Source organism: Hyperolius riggenbachi, chromosome 4, assembly GCF_040937935.1.
Source record: "Hyperolius riggenbachi isolate aHypRig1 chromosome 4, aHypRig1.pri, whole genome shotgun sequence".
In the NCBI taxonomy this organism is placed as follows: Eukaryota; Metazoa; Chordata; class Amphibia; order Anura; family Hyperoliidae; genus Hyperolius; species Hyperolius riggenbachi.
This window is the reverse complement of record NC_090649.1, coordinates 194,490,117-194,510,988: the sequence shown is the minus strand read 5'-3', so window position 1 is coordinate 194,510,988 and position 20,872 is coordinate 194,490,117. Positions and strand designations below refer to the sequence as shown.

Here is a 20,872-nt window from a genome sequence, read left to right as displayed (position 1 = left end):
GTAAATTTCCCAGTCAACTCATAAATCCGATGAGTAGGGGTAGATGGCATTGCTCAAGAGTGCATAGATCTGATGTACCCATAAATATGTTGCTTTGGGGCCCCATAGTCTCTAGCTACGCTACTGTTTGTGCTCATGGATTTTAATGTTTATGTACATTGACGGTGCTGTCATAGGAAACCATTAAAAGAGACAATACAGACTTAGAAATTCAGTAACTATATACTGTCTATATTATTAAAGCAAAAGTATAATATATCTTCTCAGTAAAGTATTTTAATTCTTCATTGTGCTTTTCTGTAGGTGTGGAAGTGAAAATCTAGAAGAATGCAGCGAAAGTGACAGACAACAATACAGCCAGAATACAGTCTGCGGTACTATAACTGACTTATCAGGTAACACATACATTAATATTGTAACCATTGCTTATATTCCTGTATTTTAATAGAATAGGGCCCCGAACTGCACGCACGTTGATTGTTCTTCGGTGATCAGCAGTGCTCTGCACATGTGCAGTAGCGATTTTCACTTACTACGCATGCGCAGAACGCTCCTGGCAGCGGGAACGCCGTATTGAAGGGAGTAGCCGGCCAGCTTTATAGGGGTCGCTGCTGCTTGCCGGAGGGACTCAACAATCCTAATATTTAGCTGTACAGTTGTCTAAAATCTTCTTGACATGGGTAAGGGCTGGTTTTCATTAGGAGCCGTGGCCGTTTCCAATTCAGCCATTTCCAATGCTGAGAAGTCAAAGCCTGAATCGCTAAGTCATGCCATGCACAGCTATAGGGATTTGTGTGCGTGCTGCAGGAATCTAGAGTATGCCATCCAGAATCACACCACGGTGCGGATTCAGGCATAGTGGAAACAGGCCCATGACCTGTGTCATGCCCTAAAGGCATGACAAAGGTGCAATGCGTTTGAGTATTATGCATTGCCACCTGCATTTCTGAGTGAAGTGAAGTGTGCGTGAAGTGAAGTGTGCTTAGGCCTTTAGCACTAAAGTGGTCATTTAGAGTACTGCTTAAGGGCATTGGTTAAGGGTGGCCTCTTGAGCGCGTCCCAGTGGCTGCAGCTCTTGAGCACTTTGAGTCCCACAGGAGAAAAGTGCTATACAAATGTGCGGATTATTATTATTATTACTATTATTAATATTATCTACTGGAAGCAGCTCACTTAACTCAGGAGGGATTTTTTTCAAAATAGGTTAGATTTGATTTTACAGGATGGACAGATATTGAAATCTGGTTTCTTTCAGGAATCTTCAGTGACTGCCATGCTCTTGTGAATCCGACTATCTTCTTTGAAAACTGTGTGCTGGATATGTGCTTCACTCAGGGTGAATCCACCTCCCTCTGCTATGCTGTCCAGGCCTATGCCCAGCAGTGCTCAGATGCTGGAGTGTGCATAGAATGGAGAACAGATACATTCTGTCGTAAGTATTATACTGCTCTCTAGATTTCTGTACAAAGTACAAAGTTTCTCTCTTATAAATGTAGCAACTTATATGCAAGCTCTTCAAGATAGCAAGAATGAATTACTGTTACTCCCTACTGAATTATCATTATGAGACTGAGATCCATACTACAGTAGTTAATGACAAGAAACTGTTGTTGTCTCAATTAGTCAATACACTCGTTTATGCAACAAGTAAAAATATAATTCAATTTATTAATGGGCATATCCCAAAAAGTGATTTAAAAACAATTAAAAGCTCATAAATGACAATTGCAGAATTCCTACATAATCCACAATCACATGACTTCAGAGTAATAGGTTATAAGGTAGTATTTGTAATTAATTCACATGATTAAAATATCCTGTATATCAAAGAACTTAATACATTACAAAAATATATATTTATATGACAATCAAATCAATAGAACAATATAAATATGTGCATGCCTTTTAATATTGATTAAAACATAACGATAGAGCATGTGCACAAACAGAATAGGGGTTTCCCAAACTAATCACAGGAACGGTTCTGTGTTTGAATAGAAAAAAGAGCAATAGTACAGGCCCTCAATCATTCAAAAGTCAGAAGACCGATGTTTAAAGAGAACCTGTACTGAGTAAAAATATTTAAAATAAACATATGCGGTAACTTCAAATGATTATTACATAGTTACCTCACCATCAGTTCCTCTCAGAAGCTCACCATTTTCTTCTGACAATAATCCCTTCCAGTTCTGACAATATTTTGTCAGATCTGAAATATATCAGTTGCTGTCAGTAAAATATCAGTTGCTGTCAGTTATAACTGAGAGGAAAACTGATGTACCAGGTAATATTCATGTTTCCCTATGGCTCAAGTGGGCGATGTTACAGTTTAACTGTGTGCTGACCAGAAAGTGGTTATGGGGTAATGGCCATTTTCAAAATGGAGGACGGAAAATTCCCTTGATCACAGTGAACGAATAGGATGCGGAACAGGAGAAAGACACTGAGGAGTAGACTACATGGAAGGTAAGGATGACTTGTGTATGCATATTTTGACTTTACATTTTCAGTTCAGGTTTTCTTTAAGTTAGGCCAAAAAAAGGATAAGGAAAGTGTGATTACCAAGGTAAAGTATTTAAAGTCCAATGTGACACATACCTACATCACAAGCAAGGCCGTGCTCATGACTGTTGACCATATATTATGTACGCTTCCCTTTGGCTTTCATAAACTCAGAGACCAGCCTCATTCACAACCACTGATGAAGCAACAGAAGTAGCAATACTAGCGAGGTGTTTGCAATGGCAGCAGTAGTGGCTCTTCCTTACATCTCCAGCATGCATACTTTTGATCCTAAATAATTAACCTTGGTGAGTGCAGTAAGGTTTTGTCAGTAAGGTTTTGTGAACTGTACTTATCAATATCAATCCTTAGCTATGGTGGCTGGAAAGCTAGTGAATTATCATTTGTACTACTGCAAACATGTACCTGCACCCACAACAATGACTTTTTATATAAAGCCCAGCTGGCTAGCATTTATTCAAAAAAAAGTTCTCATAGGTGCATGCTGAAATTAGTCATATTTTCAGGTTCACCTCCAGCCCAGGAGATTCTTAGTAAATCAGGCCCAACAAGTATGTTTTCTTAATTTGATATACTCTGATTCTGATGTACAAATGACTGACTGGTCACTTTGCATCTTCCAGCTATTTCGTGTCCCGCAAGAAGTTATTACCAGAGCTGTGGAACCACATGCCCTGCCACTTGCTTCAGCTCTCCCGCAGTAGCACCATGCAAGTCTCAGTCCATAGAGGGATGCTTCTGTAATGACAGCTATGTTCTCAGTGGAGATAAATGTGTCCCACAAAGTGAATGTGGCTGTATTGATGACCATAACAACTCTTACCAGGTAAAATATCTTTCAGCTGCCTCACACTACTACCTAGAAATGAAGCCTTCAGATTGGAGGGGAAGATTATTAAAATCATAAAAATAGTGACTTGTGAATGTTCTTCTTTCAGCTTGGTGAAAGTTGGTTCACCTATGAAGACTGCACTCAGCGCTGTACATGCAACGGCAATAATAGTATTGCATGCGAAGACTGGCAGTGTGGTACACAGGAGCAATGCCAAGTGAAGGATGGTGTGCTGGGCTGTCACTCCTCAGGTTTGTATGTCTATGCAAAGCAAAACATAAGTACATTATTCACCACAGCATGCTGTGATGTGACCATCTACTGTATATGTTCCAGGATTATAAAGCATAGTTTTGTTTAGTGGCATCCGCAGGACAAGGTATAAAGAGACCAGCTGGCAACACTGAGGAACAAAGGATACAGGAGGATGCAATGACAGGGATATTATTACATAGGCTATATATTGTATTGTTTGCCATTGTAATGAGATCCTACTCAAAATTTATTTCTTGTTATAATATAGAATGAGGAAGGAATAACACCCTTTTTTATTGGTGTTTCTGACACAGTTTATGAGGTTGTTTCAGTCTTTGGTGTCAAAAGGTTTAGTAAAGACTGAGACATCTTCCCAGGTGGACCACAGAGGTCAATACAAAGTTATAGTAAATTGAAAAAGACTTTGAACCTTAGTCAGATTTTTGTCATTTTCCATGAGCTGATTTAGAGACTCACAATTCTCTTGTGTACATTACTGGGCTTAAGTCATGTAGTTTGTACTTGAATTCCATCAATTTCAAGAGAAGAAAACTTCATCCATATGTCCAGTTTTCATCATTAATGTTTATTCTGTAAACTGATTTTATAGTGTTGTATGTTAATGTAATCCAAGTCAATGGAGAATGAGATTTGCATACAAACATATAAACTATTATTGTTTTCTGCAGGTGTTGGAGCTTGCATTATATCTGGAGATCCACATTTCTATAGCTTTGATAAGGTGATGCACAATTTCATGGGTACTTGCACTTACACAATGGTTGATGTCTGTGACAAGAGAAGCATCATCCCTGTGACCATCAAAGGGAAGACAGAAGATCGAGGAAAACGCTCTGCAACATATCTCAAAGAAATCTATATTGATGTATATGGCATCCGTATTACACTGCAGAAAGAAAGGAGAACACTGGTAAGGCAATCAAGTCAATGTGGATTTACCAATTTCCAGTAGGGTTATATTCATATAGATCAAAAATTGCACAGATAAAGTACTGTTCGTTGAAACTTACTGTAATTGTTTTATTTGTATTCCTTATGCAAAGTTTGACCATCTTCCCATCCTATAAGAGTAAGAAGAAACCTTTCTGCACAGTTATCAGTATAGGAAGCACTCAGCTTAGGCCAAGGTTGTGCTTTAGGCTCAAGCATTAGTTCCATATTTAGAAGTGTTCAAAAAATAATTGTTGATCTTTATGCTGCAACAAATACCAGATACTATTTCTACTGCACATATCATTTTGTTCCTTGATGATAGCAAGTTTTATTAACAGTCTATAATATTTTCAATCAATGGTATGTAGAAACCCCTGTTTTGTTGTTTATTATCAGGTTGGTGATGCACGCATCCATACACCATGGTCTGGACAACTAGCAGGCGTTTCCATTGCCACTGTTGGCATGTACACTGTGGTGGTCACTGACTTTGGAATGATAGCGAAGTTTGATGGGAATCACCACTTGGAGATAATCCTTCCTAAATCTTACTATGGAAAGGTTAGTATCTGATGTATTTTGTTTTTATCGGTAGTCAGATGCACCTGTTGGAACCTATTTTAGAATTTATGAACTGATCCAGGGCTTTTGAAATTTCTTCTTGTTGCATTATAAAACATTTGCTTTTGTTATTCAGAGCAAAGCAGTGTGGATTTTTTTTTTCTTATAAAGCAGGAGGCATTGCACTAAAACCATGACCCATTACATTATAAAAGCTGAAATGAGGGAGTTAAAGCAAGTGGACTACGTTTATACCTTCACATAGATATTGCATTTGTAATTATCCACATATACAGTGGATATAACTTTTTTTTATAGGGGATTATTATTAGAGTACGTTTCCACTTGTGCGGTGTGATTTTGACAGGAAAATCGCGGAAACGAATCTGCATGCGGTTGTGGTTTCGTTGCCATTTCTATGCGGATTTTCACGCGGAAACGTGAAAGAGAAGAGGAGATTTTAAGCGAAAACCGCAAGACTAAAATGCTTGCGGTTTTCCTATTTAGTTACATTACCGACCAATCACGTGCGTGTGTGCGGCGTGAGAATTCTGAGTGGTCTGCCGTGCAGATTTTTTCTGCACAACAAACCGCACAGAATCCCGCACAAGTGGAAACAGGGCCATTTACTGTAATGGGTTATGCGAATCTGCATGCAGAAAACGCATGCAGATTCACTGTAGTGGAAACGGGCCCTTAAACTGCGAAAACCCTGACACATGTAGTGTTGAATTAAATATACATGTTTAACCCTTTGTGATTACTATGTAAAGGGATTTTATGAAAGACTGCTTTCATCTGTAGCAATAACTTCATATTGGTATGTAGTCTTACCTTCCCAGTGATGATTAGCTTAGTCCTAGGCTATAATGTCATGCAGCCTTCTCCCCCAGAGCACTCTGGGAGATCATGAGATGTTCATGCTCACTTCACTGATAAAAAAACATCCATTCCATTATGATTCAAATTAACCTTTTGGGGACCGCCACAAGTAAATCTTACGCCGCACTTGTGGCTGTCCAACTCTGATGCAGCGTAGGATATATGCTACCTGCTGCTTCCACTCCCGATGCGATCGTGCGCACCCGAGAGGGGAGATTAAGCTGTTATATGACAGCTGACATCTCCCCTCAGTGATCAGGAGCCATCGCAATTGGCTCCTGATCACTTGATCACTACAATCGCTGGCCGATCATAGTGATCACTATTAGAGCAGCGGCAGTAGGAGGGGAAGAAGAGGATCACTCACCTTCCTGACATTTCCCCGGCGATTGTCGCTCCCCTCCACTCTGGCCAGCATCCCTGCTCGCTCTGCCTTAAGTATTGAGTCCCGGCTTGATGATGTCATCAAGCCGCCAATCCGGAACTTAACAGCAGTGCAAGCGAGGATGCCGGCCAGAGCGGAGGAGGCTAGAGCTGCTCATCGCTGGAGCCTGGGAGGTGAGTAAAGGCTGCTGGCAATATGGGGGACATCTGGCAATACAGGGGACACCTTCCCTAGTTATCTATAGTGGGGATGCGACTCCCTGACCCCCCATACGCACCCCCTGCATGTAAAATAGCCTAATTCTTAAAGGGGGCTTAGGCAGCCGGTCCCCAGAGTAAAAAGTGCCTATGTCTCTGAAAAATTTAAGGTAGGATTAAACTTAAACAATCATAATAAAATAAAAAAGTGCCCAATAAGATGTGTCAAATCCATTTTACAGGCTAACTAGGGTATGGTTTAAAAGGACAACTGAAGTTAGAGGTATATGGAAGTTGCTATATTTATTTCATATTAAGCAAAACCAGTTGCCTGGAAGCCCTGCTGGTCTATTTGGTTGCAGTAGTGTCTGCATGCAGCTAATCGTGTCAGATCTGACAATAATGTCAGAAACATCTGATTTGCTGCATGCTTGTTCGGGGTCTAAGGCTAAAAGTAATAGGGCCCGTTTCCACTATCGCGGTTTCCGCCGCGATTCCGCAGAGTTTCCCCGCACATGAATCGCACGGTGAAACTCTGCCATAGGGGATAACGGCGCCGTGGCCGAATCGCTTGCAGGAGCGATTCGGCCAGAACCCCCCGCAGAATTTGCGGCAGAGGCTGCGAATCCCATAGCCGTGCATGGCACGGCTCATGGGATTCGCCTGCGATCCCGCCCACCCGCTCAGTGCCGGCGTGCGTCTGCGAGACGCACACCGCACTAGTGGAAACGAGCCCATAGAGGCAGAAGATCAGCAGGAGAGCCAAGCAACTAGTATGGTTTAAAATGACATTAATATGGCAGCCTCCATATACCTCTCACTTCAGTTGTCCTTTAAGCCTGTGTTCTAGCTGTTTCATTATCACTACTGATAAAGTCCAAAGCCAAAGAGGAGAAGCAATCAATTCTGTGGCAGGTTTTTCGGGCTTCATAGTAAGTGATACTGAAACTCTTAAAAATATTACATCCAACTTCTCCTAAACAGAAATGTGGAAGAGCCATTTAACTTAAATATGGGGCAAGGGTGCTTCAGCGATCACTGTAGCCATTAAAGTGAGTTGTACAATGATGGCCGAGAACAACATTGTGAATTTCTGAACTGCTGTAATAGGCGCATGTGTGTCTATGACACACATTTTGTTTAATAAATCCGCAGTCAGGATTTTTAGCAATTGCAAATTTACACAGTTACAGTCATTAATATCTAACATGTACAATAAAGCTTATTTGCCTTATCTAAGGTTTGTGACTTTATTTGCATGCAAGAATTTTTCTTTGACCCTTTTACACGTGTCCAATGAGCACCTACTATACCGCTTTGTTTATATACATGTTTAGTTTTATTAGGAAAATATGAAGTATTACAAATGAAACATTTATAACACTCCCCTTTTGCTTAAATAAATTGTTATAAAATCTGTAAATGTGTAATGATCCGCTCAGCTGCCTGCGCAGGCAGGCAGCTTTTTGACCACTGTTCAGGTCTGCATTCTGCAGGTCTCTGGAAAAGAGACCTTTTGTCAGTTTTGCAGCTTGCTGCTGCTGAGGAATTTGCATACGTTTGTCATGCAAATTGCCTAGCCACATCCTTTGTAGGCTTGCTCTATAAATACTATGTGATTCCACAGTACTTTGCTGGTCATAAAGGTTTGTACTTGGATCGCACTTGCTCTGGTGGAAAGAGCAGTGGATCCAGCTCGCTCTGTTTCTATACTTGGATCACACTCGCTCTGGCGGAAAGAGCAGTGGATCCTGCTAAGCTCTCTTGCTATACTTGGATCACACTAGCTCTGGCGGAAAGAGCAGTGGATCCTGCTAATGCTGTTGCCTTACTTGGATCGCACTCGCTCTGGCGGAAAGAGCAGTGGATCATATCTCTCACTTATTCCTGTTTTCGTGTATCTGTCTTGTCTGATTCGAACGCTTGCTGGAGGCTCGGTGAGGTAACCGTTAAGCAAGCGCTCGCGTCCTCTGTATCATGTTTGTCTGTCGGTGGTTAGTTAGGCATGCTTGTCTCTGTTGTGCTTAACACGCGGAGACCACGCTGTAAACGCGTTTGCTGTTGCGAATGAGTGCGGTGTTCGCTTTTAGTTAGCGTTTGTTATTTTCCTTATCTTCTCATTGTATGATTGCTGTGCCTTTGCTACTCTCATGCCCTGTCTATGCATGTACCTGACCCCAACCCGTATGAGAGCTACTTAGATACCAGGTTGTTTGAGCCCCCATTTGCTCCCTGGGATATTGGAGCTTTGGTTGAGGAATTCGAGATGGATTGGAAAGCGGTTTGCGATTTCTATATCACAGAAAGCGCAGAGACGCTAAACGCTTGTATAAATTCCGTGTACACTTTGATAGATTCTGATAAGTGTGACAAATGTTTTGTGGATCCAGTGATGTGTGTGTGGCAGACGATTTTGGATGAATTGCACACACACCAATCAATTGATTCCAATAAAGAGACATCGTTGTCGGATGATTGTTCCTGCCTTGGGGTAAAGCATGTGAGTCTTGACATTGTACGATCTGAAATGGATGGGTGTACCACTGTGGTTGATTCCTGTGTGAATCCTAAAAGATTCTCTCCTGACTGTGTGCAGTTTGAATCTATGCGATCTAATGCCTGTTTCTCGGATGTTCCTGCAGATTGTGATCAGCATGAATGTGCCAGTTTTCTCAAGGATGTGTGGCTAGGCAATCTGCATGACAAACGTATGCAAATTCCTCAGCAGCAGCAAGCTGCAAAACTGACAAAAGGTCTCTTTTCCAGAGACCTGCAAAATGCAGACCTGAACAGTGGTCAAAAAGCTGCCTGCCTGCGCAGGCAGCTGAGCGGATCATTACAAAATGGCAATAATAGCAAAACAAAGATAAATTAAAAACAAAAAGAAAATCATGGTACATTCCTTAAAGAGGAGCTGTTAGGTATAGGGTCTCAGAGAAAAAAAAAACACATATATCAGTAGCTAAATATTGGCTGTACTTACATTACATATGCATTTCACTGTCCACGTTTGTATTTCACAGAATTTTTATATAGTATTTGCAGAGAATGATGCTCCTGACAGCTCATGGCAGGTTCCATGTTTGTCTGTCTCCTATGAAGCCAATTGTGATGTCATATCCTCCCTGCTTCCTGATGATTCGACTCACAAAAAAGATCCTAATGGACAACACTACTGTGCAGTGAATATTAATTAGCCATGTGGCTAGGAACAATAGCGGACTCATGCAGTATACTCTAACGGAACATGTGCCCTGTGATTTTTCAGTGCTGGCTGCTGTTACAAGCTGCTGTAACATGAGCCTGTAACTTCTGACTGAGAAAGCAGCCTTAGGGCGTGATAGGGAAATGAAGGGGATGACCCAAGGTACTGCAGTGGGGAGAAGATGCAGCCCCAGAATGCTTTGCAGTATCTGTTATGCGTCCTGCAGGCCTCCTTTAGAGCTTGGGAATAACCAGCCTTGCTGTTCAGCACACATCATAGTAAGAGAGATTTTTAACTTCAGTATTGCCTTTTTGGCTTCCTTCTAAACTGTTTAACACAGGAGAATAGAGGTTTAAATTAGCTTTTGCAGCCTGACAGTTACTCTTTAAAGCACATGAGCCATATCCTATTAACATTTCTCCTGAGTTTTCTAGTACATGTTTTCAACCTTATCAATAAAATACTTTTTCAGCTCTTACCAAGCAAGAAATTACTCAAAACGAGTTTGATATTGCATTTTAACCTACCATTAAGTACTTTTTTAAAAGCTAAGTACTTAAAAATGTAATTTTTTTATAAGATGAAAAGTTATCTAATTGGAGAAAACTCAGGAGAAACGTTAATAGGATAAGGACCATTGTGTATTGTTTATTTCTAATCACAACAGTCCCATTCCCAGTTATTACAACTGTCAGCAATTGATGATACAAATTACGGTACTCTTCCAATTATGTAAAATCATCACTAACTGCTGTTTATTTATTTCATACAGGTTTGTGGTATGTGCGGCAACTTCAATGACTTAAAGGAAGATGAATATCTCATGCCAAATTCACTTCAGGCAGCAAATGTGGTTGAATTTGGAAACAGCTGGAAGTCAGAAGAAGACAGTGACCCAACGTAAATGCTGTTCATAAATGTTTATATAATTGCTTCTGTAAATTTAATAACCAGAATAATAAGCAAAATTACCCTTTTATTTACTTAAAGGGAAGGTGCGAGCAGAAAAAAAAATAACATCTATTTCCCTGGGGCTTTTTACAGTCCCTGGTAGCCGATCTGTCCCTCGCCGCAAACACGCCAATTCCCTCCATTGCAAATGCTGACCTCGCCAGGTTGGCATCTACTGCGCCTGCGCGAGCGCGTGGATGCGCCACTCGTGACCTTGCTCACGCGCTCTGGAGCATTCTGTGTAGGAGCAGTTATTCTGCACCTGTGCAGAATGCTCCAGACCAAGTGAGCTCAATAACGAGTGGCGAGGGTCGGCATCTGCAACAGAGGGAATCGACGGACACCGGAGCTGCAGCGAGGAAAAGATAGGCTGCCAGGGGCTGGAGGAAGCCCCAGGTAAATAGAACTTATTTTTTTTTCTGCTCGCTTCTTCCCTTTAATTTGCATGTACAACTTTTTTTCCCACATTGTTTGGTGGAATCCACTGAAATTTCTTGCCAGGTGACTTCTAAAATATGAAGACTGAAATCAAGTTCTTTATGTAAACAAATGCCTTCACTGGCAGCTTATTTGTAGCAGTAGTGTAGTCAGCATGACAGCCAAACATTAAATACAAAAGTTTAGTTAGTTGACAGTAGAACTAACCAGTTTTATCAATCAATTAGCATTCTTCATATTTCTCTTTGTACTGTATAAGATTTCCTTTAAAGCTGAATTCTGAGCGGCCCTATAAAAATGGGTCTAGTGATAGAAAATCATATATTTCCCTCCCCAGGAAGGCTCTCTATATTTCCCAGTTATCTTCTACTTTTTTTCAGCAGGTCCCTCAGAAATATCACAAAAGGCAGTGGAGACCCTAAATCTTTTGTTCCCATTTAGGTCACCATACTGTGTCCCCACACTTTACATAATGGGCAATTTACATTGACAAGACCTGAATCCACTAAACATTGTCATGACTGGTAGCTGTGGGGTAGATAAGCACTGGAGGATGAGGTAAAAGGAGACTTTGAAACCAAGAGCAGGAAAACTAAAAAAAAGTTTGTGTGTAAATGACAATAAGTATTACATTTTGGCCCTATTTATGTTCTTATTTAAATACCAATAGATTGACTTTAACTATGCTGGGAAGACTTGGTGATCCTTGAATAACACTACACTTTATTTTTCCTCAGGTGCTTGGATGATAACAGAGTGGACACCAGCCCACAATGCACTGCAGCTCTAAGACCAACCATAGACAATCAGTGTAGTGCACTTCAATCAGACACATTCAGACCTTGCCATCAATTAGTTGACCCAGAGCCGTTTATTACATCTTGTGTGTATGACATGTGCATGTATAATGGCATGATCTCCACTATGTGTAATATCTTCCAAGCCTATGTAGATGCCTGCAGAACACAAGGAGTACAAATTACATGGAGGACCACATCATTCTGTCGTAAGTATATCATCCTTTTATGGCTGTGGCTGTTTTGTGCTTTGTTAATCAGAACAAATTTCACCATTTTATGTTTAGATGCAAGCATATTTTAAAAACATAATTTCAATCATGTTTATTATTCAGAAATTAACTGGGAATATCATTGGGAGTAAAACAGTTTAATTTCTTTTAGAAACTGAAATGACCATTAAACATATCTTGATTGTACAAATTTACCAAATCTATGTAGTATAAGGGCCAGCAAATTAAAAATACTTTGAAAAAATTGTTTTGATAAGATTGCACAACCAAGATTTTGTTGTCTGTGGCCAGTTTAACTCAACTGTTGGCTTACACAGATAGATTTCAGCTAGTGCAACTAATGCTAAAATGAAGAATCTAAAACAACCATTCTATTGCATTCAAAGTAATTAATTTACTGCAGATTTCATTCAATTAAAATAAAATTTCTAGTTTTCACACATGCTTTTTTGTCTCTCTCACTTTTCTTTCAACTTTTCCCTTTTCACTTACCTTCACTGATAAAGATATACTAACATGGATTGAGACCCTTGAGAGATGGTGTTTTACATATTTATTGATGTAATGTTAACTAGAAATAATGCCATTTTATTACCTAATTTCTATTACAGCTTTGACATGTCCCACAAACAGCCACTACACAGACTGTGCATCACTCTGCCCATCTACTTGCAACAACATCTATGCTCCTGATATCTGTGATAAACCATCTGCTTGTATGGAAGGCTGTGCCTGTGATGATGGATATGTGCTTAGCGGTGACCAATGCGTTCCACTTGGTTCTTGTGGTTGTACTGATTTCAATGATAACTATTATAATGTAAGTTGTGCTGTTAATAAGACCATGGTTTTGTTGACACAGAAGAACTGTACCTTAAAAAACACAGGGACAATTTCCAGTTTAACCACTTTGCATCCAGACTTTGTTTTCCACTTATGGAACAGAGCAGTTTTGACATTTTAGTTATGTCCCTGATTAATCAGCAATAACTGTATCCCTACTCACAACAAAAATGATGAAAATGATCTATATATCGTTTTTTTAAGACAAACTAGACTTTCATTGGGGGGATATATTGTCCCACGAAAAATGTGGTTTTCTATGCATTTTAATGGTAAAAAGAGGATAAAATTGAGAAAATGTATTATTTCTCAGTTTTTTCCAATTCCAGTTTAAAAATAAATGTGCCACAGTAGATAAAAACCATGCCACCAGTATTGCGCCCCCCCCCCCCACTATAGATACAGATGTAACCCCAGTATCGCCCCCCCAGTATAGCCAGATGTGTCCCCAGTATTAGCGCTTTCCCATTATAACCCGATTTGCCCCCAGGATTTCTTCCTCCCCCCCTCAATTATTGTCACATGTGCCCCCAGTATTAGGTTTTCCCTTCAATAAACCTCAAGATGTGCCCCTATTGTTACACTTCCCCAGTTCAGCAGATGTTCCCCAGTGACGTTTCACCTCCCAGATGTCCCTTCACCCCCCAGGATGGATAGCCAGATGTGTCCCCCAACCACACAGCCCCCTCAATGCCCAGGTCACTTAAAAAAAACTCCCCTGCAAGGAGCCTGTCTCACCTTGCCAGTTTTCTGTGATCATCCTGCAGCCTGAGCCTCCACTCAACGCTCTGCACTTGACATCATCAAGCAGTGACCCAGATATTCGGCATCATGGGGCTTAGTGCAGAGCGGTGAATGAGTGTAGGAACCTCCTACAGGCTCCTTGCAGTGGCAGTTGGGAATGGAGGGGGAGAGATGAACAAGTTGGCTACTGCAGTGATTGTTCATCCATGGGGAGGTCTCTAATTGGCTATAAGGGAACATGTTCCCTTTCACCAATTAGTAATGCAGCTGAAAGTGTCGGGGGTGCACAAAAGAGTGCACCCGATCATGTGCAGCTGTGCACAGATGAAGTCACAGAGGACTTAGATATACTGTATCAGTGGAAAAATTGGTTAAGATCATGAAATGTTTGTTTGCTTGCTTTGTTGACTGGTGTGGGTAGAGTAGGGCCCTTTGGACCTGGAGGGACCTCATCTCTTGTGAGGTCTGAAGTACCATTCAGTTCAGCAGTGATAGTCTAGATACAGTATCTACAACAGTCAGCAAGCTACCTTTGGCAATGTTTAATTTAAAAAACACTTTCTGTGTTTTTTGTTTTTAGATTGATGAAACCTGGGTCACACCTCACTGTACACACAAATGTCAGTGTAAGAAGGGCAATGTAATTACTTGCAAACCATTTGGCTGCCCTCACAATGGCGTGTGTACTGTGAACAAGAATGGAAAATACAACTGCAGACCAACAGGTGAGTGTATGCATTGGAAAGGATGGGAGCAGGTATTGTGATATTGCTGTTCTTATTGGTATAAAACTTCTTTCTTACAGTGCCCGTGTATAAAAATTATGCTAAACTTAGGTCTCTTTGACATTAAGCGTGCATGAACCCGATTTTGTGCAGTTCTAGTTCTAATTCACCTGACGGGAAACGCTTGTTCCGGACGATTAAAAACTCCCAGATGCGTTACAAAGTAATGCTCTGGAATGCTTTGTCTAATGGGAAAGGTAATATGAAAGTCAATAGACATTCATATCACCTTTCTTACCACATCCTAATGGGGTTCCATCAAAGTCCTCGTGTGAAAGAGCCCTAAGACGAAGAAGGATTTTTTTTTTGCCAATGATTCACCACATTGCACTGATACTTTCAACTCCCCATCAGGATTAAGATGGTTTGTGTAATGGTAGGATCATGATAGTAAAGGTATATAGTACAAACAAATTAAAGTTGAATGGTTCTACTATACATTAGTAGCATTACATTATCATAAAAATGTACATATTTTACAGCATGTGAGGACATTTTATGTATGTGAGGAAATTACTTTTGCAAAAGTAGTGTATTTTGCCATAGGGCACTGCAAGGAGACAAACAACCAACGCAACAGCTTGGGGCCTCAGTATCTGCAGGAACCTCAAGTTGGGCTGTCCTGTGCTCCGCAGAGGCACATTCGGTGTGTGTGTTGGGGGGGGGGGGGTGTGCACAAATTTTGTGCCGCTTGGGGTCACAAGAACCTTAGCAACACCACTGTACGTTAGCCATGTTAAAGAGACTCTGTAACAAAAATTGCATCCTGTTTTTTATCATCCTACAAGTTCCAAAAGCTATTCTAATCTGTTCTGGCTTACTGCAGCACTTTCTACTATGACAGTCTCTGTAATAAATCAATGTATCTTTCCCCTGTCAGACTTGTCGGCCTGTGTCTGGAAGGCTGCCAAGTTCTTCAGTGTTGTGGTTCTGATATGAACTCCCCTTTCCAGGCCCCTCTATGCACACTGCCTGTGTATTATTTAGATTAGAGCAGCTTCTCTATTCTCTCTTATCTTTTACAAGCTGGATAAATCGTCCTCTGAGCTGGCTGGGCTTTTACATACTGAGGAATTACAAACAAGGGCAAAGCTGTTTGCAGGAAGAAAAGAGCAGCCTGAAACTTCAGTGCATGAGAACTGCAGGGGGAAAGAAACACACAAATGATCTCTTGAGATTCAAAAGGAAGGATGTATACAGCCTGATTGTGTATGGATGTATTTTTCTATGTGTGGACATACTGTACATCAACCTACTTCCTGTTTTGGTGGCCATTTTGTTTGTTTATAAACAAACTTTTTAAAACTGTTTTTAACCTCTTTTAATGCGGCGAGGAGCGGCAAAATTGTGACAGAGGGTAATAGGAGATGTCCCCTAACGCACTGGTATGTTTACTTTTGTGCGATTTTAACAATACAGATTCTCTTTAAGGCACACAGACACAGATTTACCTCAGTATGATTCCGTTTATTGGCTTACTTTAAAAGGTTAAAAGAGTTGACTTTCAAATTATAGTAAAAGCATCTTCAGACTCCTGTGTGAAGTTACATTTATAATTATTGGTATCTCCCTGAACCCGGAATCCCTGAATATATGATCCCTTATTCAATGGCTAATACAAAACAGCAATCCGGTGCACACAGACATAGAGTAAAGGGTAACAATTACAACTATGTTTAAAACTAAAAATAATTTTGGCACCTGGACAATCATTATGGCAAAGTGAGGAAAGCAAAATGTCAGCGCCTAAAGTATACTTACATACATTTCACATGCATCATGATTTTTATTAGACATTGTAAAAATAAGTAACCTATCTGGCACTTCTGACTATGGCTTGGTTTTATTCAATCAATCACATGTGACATATCATGTGGCAGGATGACGCAAACGGCATACTTAAAGAGAACCAGAGATGAAGAACCCTCTAGTATTTTACCTTATAAATCAGTGGGAACATGACAGTAAACACCTACTCTGCTCTTTGTTTCATTGTTCTCTGTTTAATCTGACTGTTATCACCGACTCCCCGACTGTGCACTCAGTCTAGCTTTGCTACGGAAAGATTATAGCTGCGTCTGTCTTCTCTGGTGTCTTTTCAAGCCCAAGCCTGCCCCCTTGTGGCTCTGCTATAATGACTCAGCTATAATTATTCCCTGCAAAGCCAGACTGAATGCTCAGTCCGGGATTCTTATCACAACTGATAACAGACACTTTTAGCAGTGAGGATGAAACAGAGAGCATGGTAAGTGTTTTCTCTAATGTTCTTACTGATATATATGGTAAAATACACAAGGGTGCTTCATCTCTGGTTCCCTTTAAGTCCTACCAGCTGAAATACAAATTGGTGTTCTTTAATCCTACCTTACATCTGTGGGGCAAGGTGGTGCAGTGGGTGCTGGGCACTGAATGGAGGCCTAGTCAGCAGTGCTGTATATGTTGCTTCTTTTTGCAACGTCTAGTTGAACACTGAATGCATGATCCTGTGTATGCTGACATGCTGTAGGGGAATCAGCTTGCTGCCAATTAATTGTAACCACCCACATTCCTCCGTACATGTAATGGACAGATAGTGCCAGCAAAAACTCTTTCTTTTTTCTTCACCCTTCCATTATGATTTTTATGTGTTACTTGTCAATATCTCTGCTACGGGAGATATTGAGATTGATGGTAAAGAGGCACCAATAAGAATAAAAACATTTAAAATACGTTTAAAATCGTATATGGTGGTGGACTTGCCTCCAGAATTCAGACACGAGCAGTGTAATTTCAAAAAAGTTTATATATATATATATATATATATATATATATATATATATATATATATATACTATATATATATATATATATATATATATATATATATATATATATATATATATATATAAAACAGCCACAGTTACTCCACGTTATTGGAGAGACATCTTGGTAGCTTTAGTGACACTATGATGTTTTATTTGGGGGTTGCAGAGAACTTGTCAGGGTACCCAACATGGTCCCTCCACGGTACTCCAGCCCCACTGCTACTATCATGTGTGTTCGCAACAATGATCCTGCTTTGAGAGGCACAGGTGCTACATGGACAGTAATATGAGTTACACTTCATCACCGACCCCTGTCATAATCCAGGCTCAGTTCACAGAAAGTCATTGCTTCCTGCTGCTGCAAATGGTGAGGCTCGAGGTTACCATACATGAGTGAAGGTTAGCATGGTGTCTTCTTTACGAGCACCATGGAACATAAATAACTTATGGGAAAATGCTGCCTGATTATGTCTTGGGGGGCACACTGGCCAATTATGTTGTTTAATAGGAGACTGTTTAGTTGAAGATTTTCTTATAGATTTTTCTGTGTGTTCCCTTTAGGTTTCGCTGTGTGCACCATCGCAGGTGATCCACATTATCGAACCTTTGATGGTCTGAATCATCATTTCCAAGGCAAGAGCACTTACATAGTGGCACGGAGCTCTTCTTCATTATTTGAATATATGGAACCATTTTCTATCGAAGGCAAAAATGAGCCCATGTTCCTATTCAGTAAATTTAGCTTACTGAGAGAACTCCGTATTGAAGTTTACGATCAAGTCATATCATTCAGGCAAAACAAGGTTTTAGTGGTAAGTTATGGCATGGTAACTGATGAAAAGTGCTTCAAGATAATACAAATACATACCTCAGTATAAAGGTGGCAGGCAAATGGGAAAAATATCTAACCATAATTAATTATTCAATCTATAATGACACATACTTCCATGCACCATGCCAACAATAATAATACTATTGCAATAAAAAAGAGAATTGGCCCTAGTGTGCATGGAGGTACAAAAAATGTGGATTTTAGTCAAAAACATGTATAAAAAAGAGAACATCACTACATAAGACATGACAGTCTAAAAGCCAATGGCCACATATTTCCACAACAAGTAAAAGGGGCAAGATGTCTGTGACAATTTTACATGAACGTTAGGAACATTAAGAATGTGAGTACAAGAGGAGCTCCACTATAGGTGCATGGAAACATCAAAATCAACCCCAAGGTCCCTTTTACACTTAATGCGTTGGTATGTATTAGTGTTCATTAGTATGCGTTAGTACGTGTTTTTCCATAGCAGTGCAATGTGAAGAGGATTTCAAATGAAATGCATATAGTGGGAACTGTGCCATAGGAAAGCATGCACATAACTTTGAAAATCAGTTTTATTTCAGTTATAACTGAGAGCAACTGATTAAGTGTAAAAGGGTCCTATCCTATATAATAATCCCTAACTGTCCCTGCGTTATCATTTGTCCCTGTGTTTGTGTAAAGACAGAACTGCGCATGTGTGCACAGTTCAGCCAGCTCGCTCTGCGCTGTCCCTGTGGTTGCTAGGGTAACAGGGACGCACAGTGCAGAGCTGGGAAGATGACACAGGGAAGGCGGAGGACGACGGGGCCAGGGGGCGGGCATGCACATGCGACGGGTGGGTGCGCGCTGTGGCGGCGGTGACAGACCTAGAGCCTGTTTTTAAATGGGCTTAAGTCACTAGTGGGTATATCAAGGGGTAGGCAGTTGCACTTCCTCACTTTGATGTTGCTAGCTCACCTTATAGCTTTCCTATCACATTTCCCTATCAGAGGGTGGGGATTATATATTTGATCCATACATTATTAATTAAAGTAGTATTCTGTGTAAAATATTAACCTCTGAACAGGGCAGGATCATCCACCTGGCAACCTAGGCAGGTGCTTTGGGCCTAGTGGGTAGCAAAGGACCCATCTGTCACCTTCTCTGACCTCTCCCCACTTCAGCTTACCAAAAGGACCACAAGGTCCACAAAATCTACTACTTTGCCTAGGGTCCCATTACGTCTTAATCCATCTCTTCCTCTGATGAGGCAGTCTTGAGTTGTGAAACATATCAATGATCATAGGCAGTATCTATAAAGGTGTAACAAAAGTTTCAGAATGGAAGCCAGGAATAAACTTTTACAAATGCCTGTTTGATTGTGTAACTGTACTTTATAGATGAACAGTATACTACTGTTTCTGTGTAATATATTAGATTCTCTCTTATACAGGTATAGATATAGATTTTACCTGAAAATATTAACTTATAGTGAATTTTCCTCCTGGCACAATTTAACCAGTTCGGCCTTTCTGGACGAGCTTTCTCGTCCAGAAAGGCACTGCTACTTTCCCTGCGTGGTGCGCGCGATTGGGCGCGCGCCCGCGCGCGCACCTTCTGCTAGCCCCCCAATCAGTGAATGGGAATATAATTCCCATTCACCGATCTAACTTCCCCGCAGAAATACCGACGCTTTCTATCCAGAGAGCGTGGTATTTCTGCCCCCCAGGAAACAACTCCCCTGCATTTAAGTTCCTGGATGCGACGTCGTTCACATCCAGGACTTTTCTCACGGTGGCCATCTTGTGGCCAAATAGTAAACTACACCCACACACAGTTTTAATTAAAGAATTACATTATCTTACATTTAAAATTAGCAATTTCCCTCCCACACCAAAAATTACCCACATACACTTTTCATTAAAAAAAAAATTAAAAAAAATACAATAAAAAAAAAAAAACCATCATAAATAGTTACCCAAGGGTCTGAACTTTTTAAATATGCATGTCAAGAAAGTATGTTATTATATTATTTAAAATTATAAGCTTATAAATAGTGATGGACGCAAATTGAAAAAATGCACCTTTATTTCTAAATGAAATATCGGCACCATAAATTGTGATAGGGACATCGTTTAAATGGTGTAATAACCGGGACAGATGGGCAGATAAAATACATGAGTTTTAATTACGGTAGCGTATATTAATTTCAAACTATAATGGCCAAAAACTGAGAAATAATGATTTTTTTTCATTTCTTTCTCAATCTTCCTGTTAAAATGGATTTAGAAAAAAATAATTCTTAGCAATATGTACTACCCAAAGAAAGCCTAATTAGTGGCAGAAAAAACAAGATATAGCTCAATTCATTGTGATAAGTAGCAATAAAGTTATAGGCGAATGAATGGGAGGTGAACGTTGCTCGGATGCAAGAGATTTTCGGCACTGCGGCGCTGAACCGGTTAAAATAAAAAATGCTATCAGTAAACTTTGATGCCATTCGCTTCCTATGGGATTTTTTTAATTTAATAGTTACCTAGCCTGATTTAGTACATCCTGTTATTTCCAAAAGACAGCTGTCCATTGGAAACAACATACATTTGTGGTGACTGCACATTGGGTGACATTTGCAGTGCACTGTATTCACTTTCCCCTGGTTAACCCATTAATATTGTCAGTAGAAA

The 20,872-nt window shown here is 40.3% G+C and overlaps 1 protein-coding gene across 1 annotated transcript in view; it reads left to right on the top strand.

Moving 5' to 3' along the window:
* The window catches only part of LOC137504741 (IgGFc-binding protein-like), a 188,240-nt gene that overhangs the window by 150,652 nt on the left and 16,716 nt on the right, over positions 1–20,872 (top strand). The window contains exons 69-79 of the mRNA XM_068233324.1: positions 304–395; positions 1,256–1,432; positions 3,147–3,349; positions 3,462–3,606; positions 4,300–4,541; positions 4,961–5,125; positions 10,567–10,694; positions 11,921–12,189; positions 12,825–13,033; positions 14,381–14,525; positions 17,951–18,201. Coding sequence (XP_068089425.1) covers positions 304–395; positions 1,256–1,432; positions 3,147–3,349; positions 3,462–3,606; positions 4,300–4,541; positions 4,961–5,125; positions 10,567–10,694; positions 11,921–12,189; positions 12,825–13,033; positions 14,381–14,525; positions 17,951–18,201 — 2,026 coding nt within the window. The remainder of the gene's footprint in view (positions 1–303; positions 396–1,255; positions 1,433–3,146; positions 3,350–3,461; positions 3,607–4,299; positions 4,542–4,960; positions 5,126–10,566; positions 10,695–11,920; positions 12,190–12,824; positions 13,034–14,380; positions 14,526–17,950; positions 18,202–20,872) is intronic.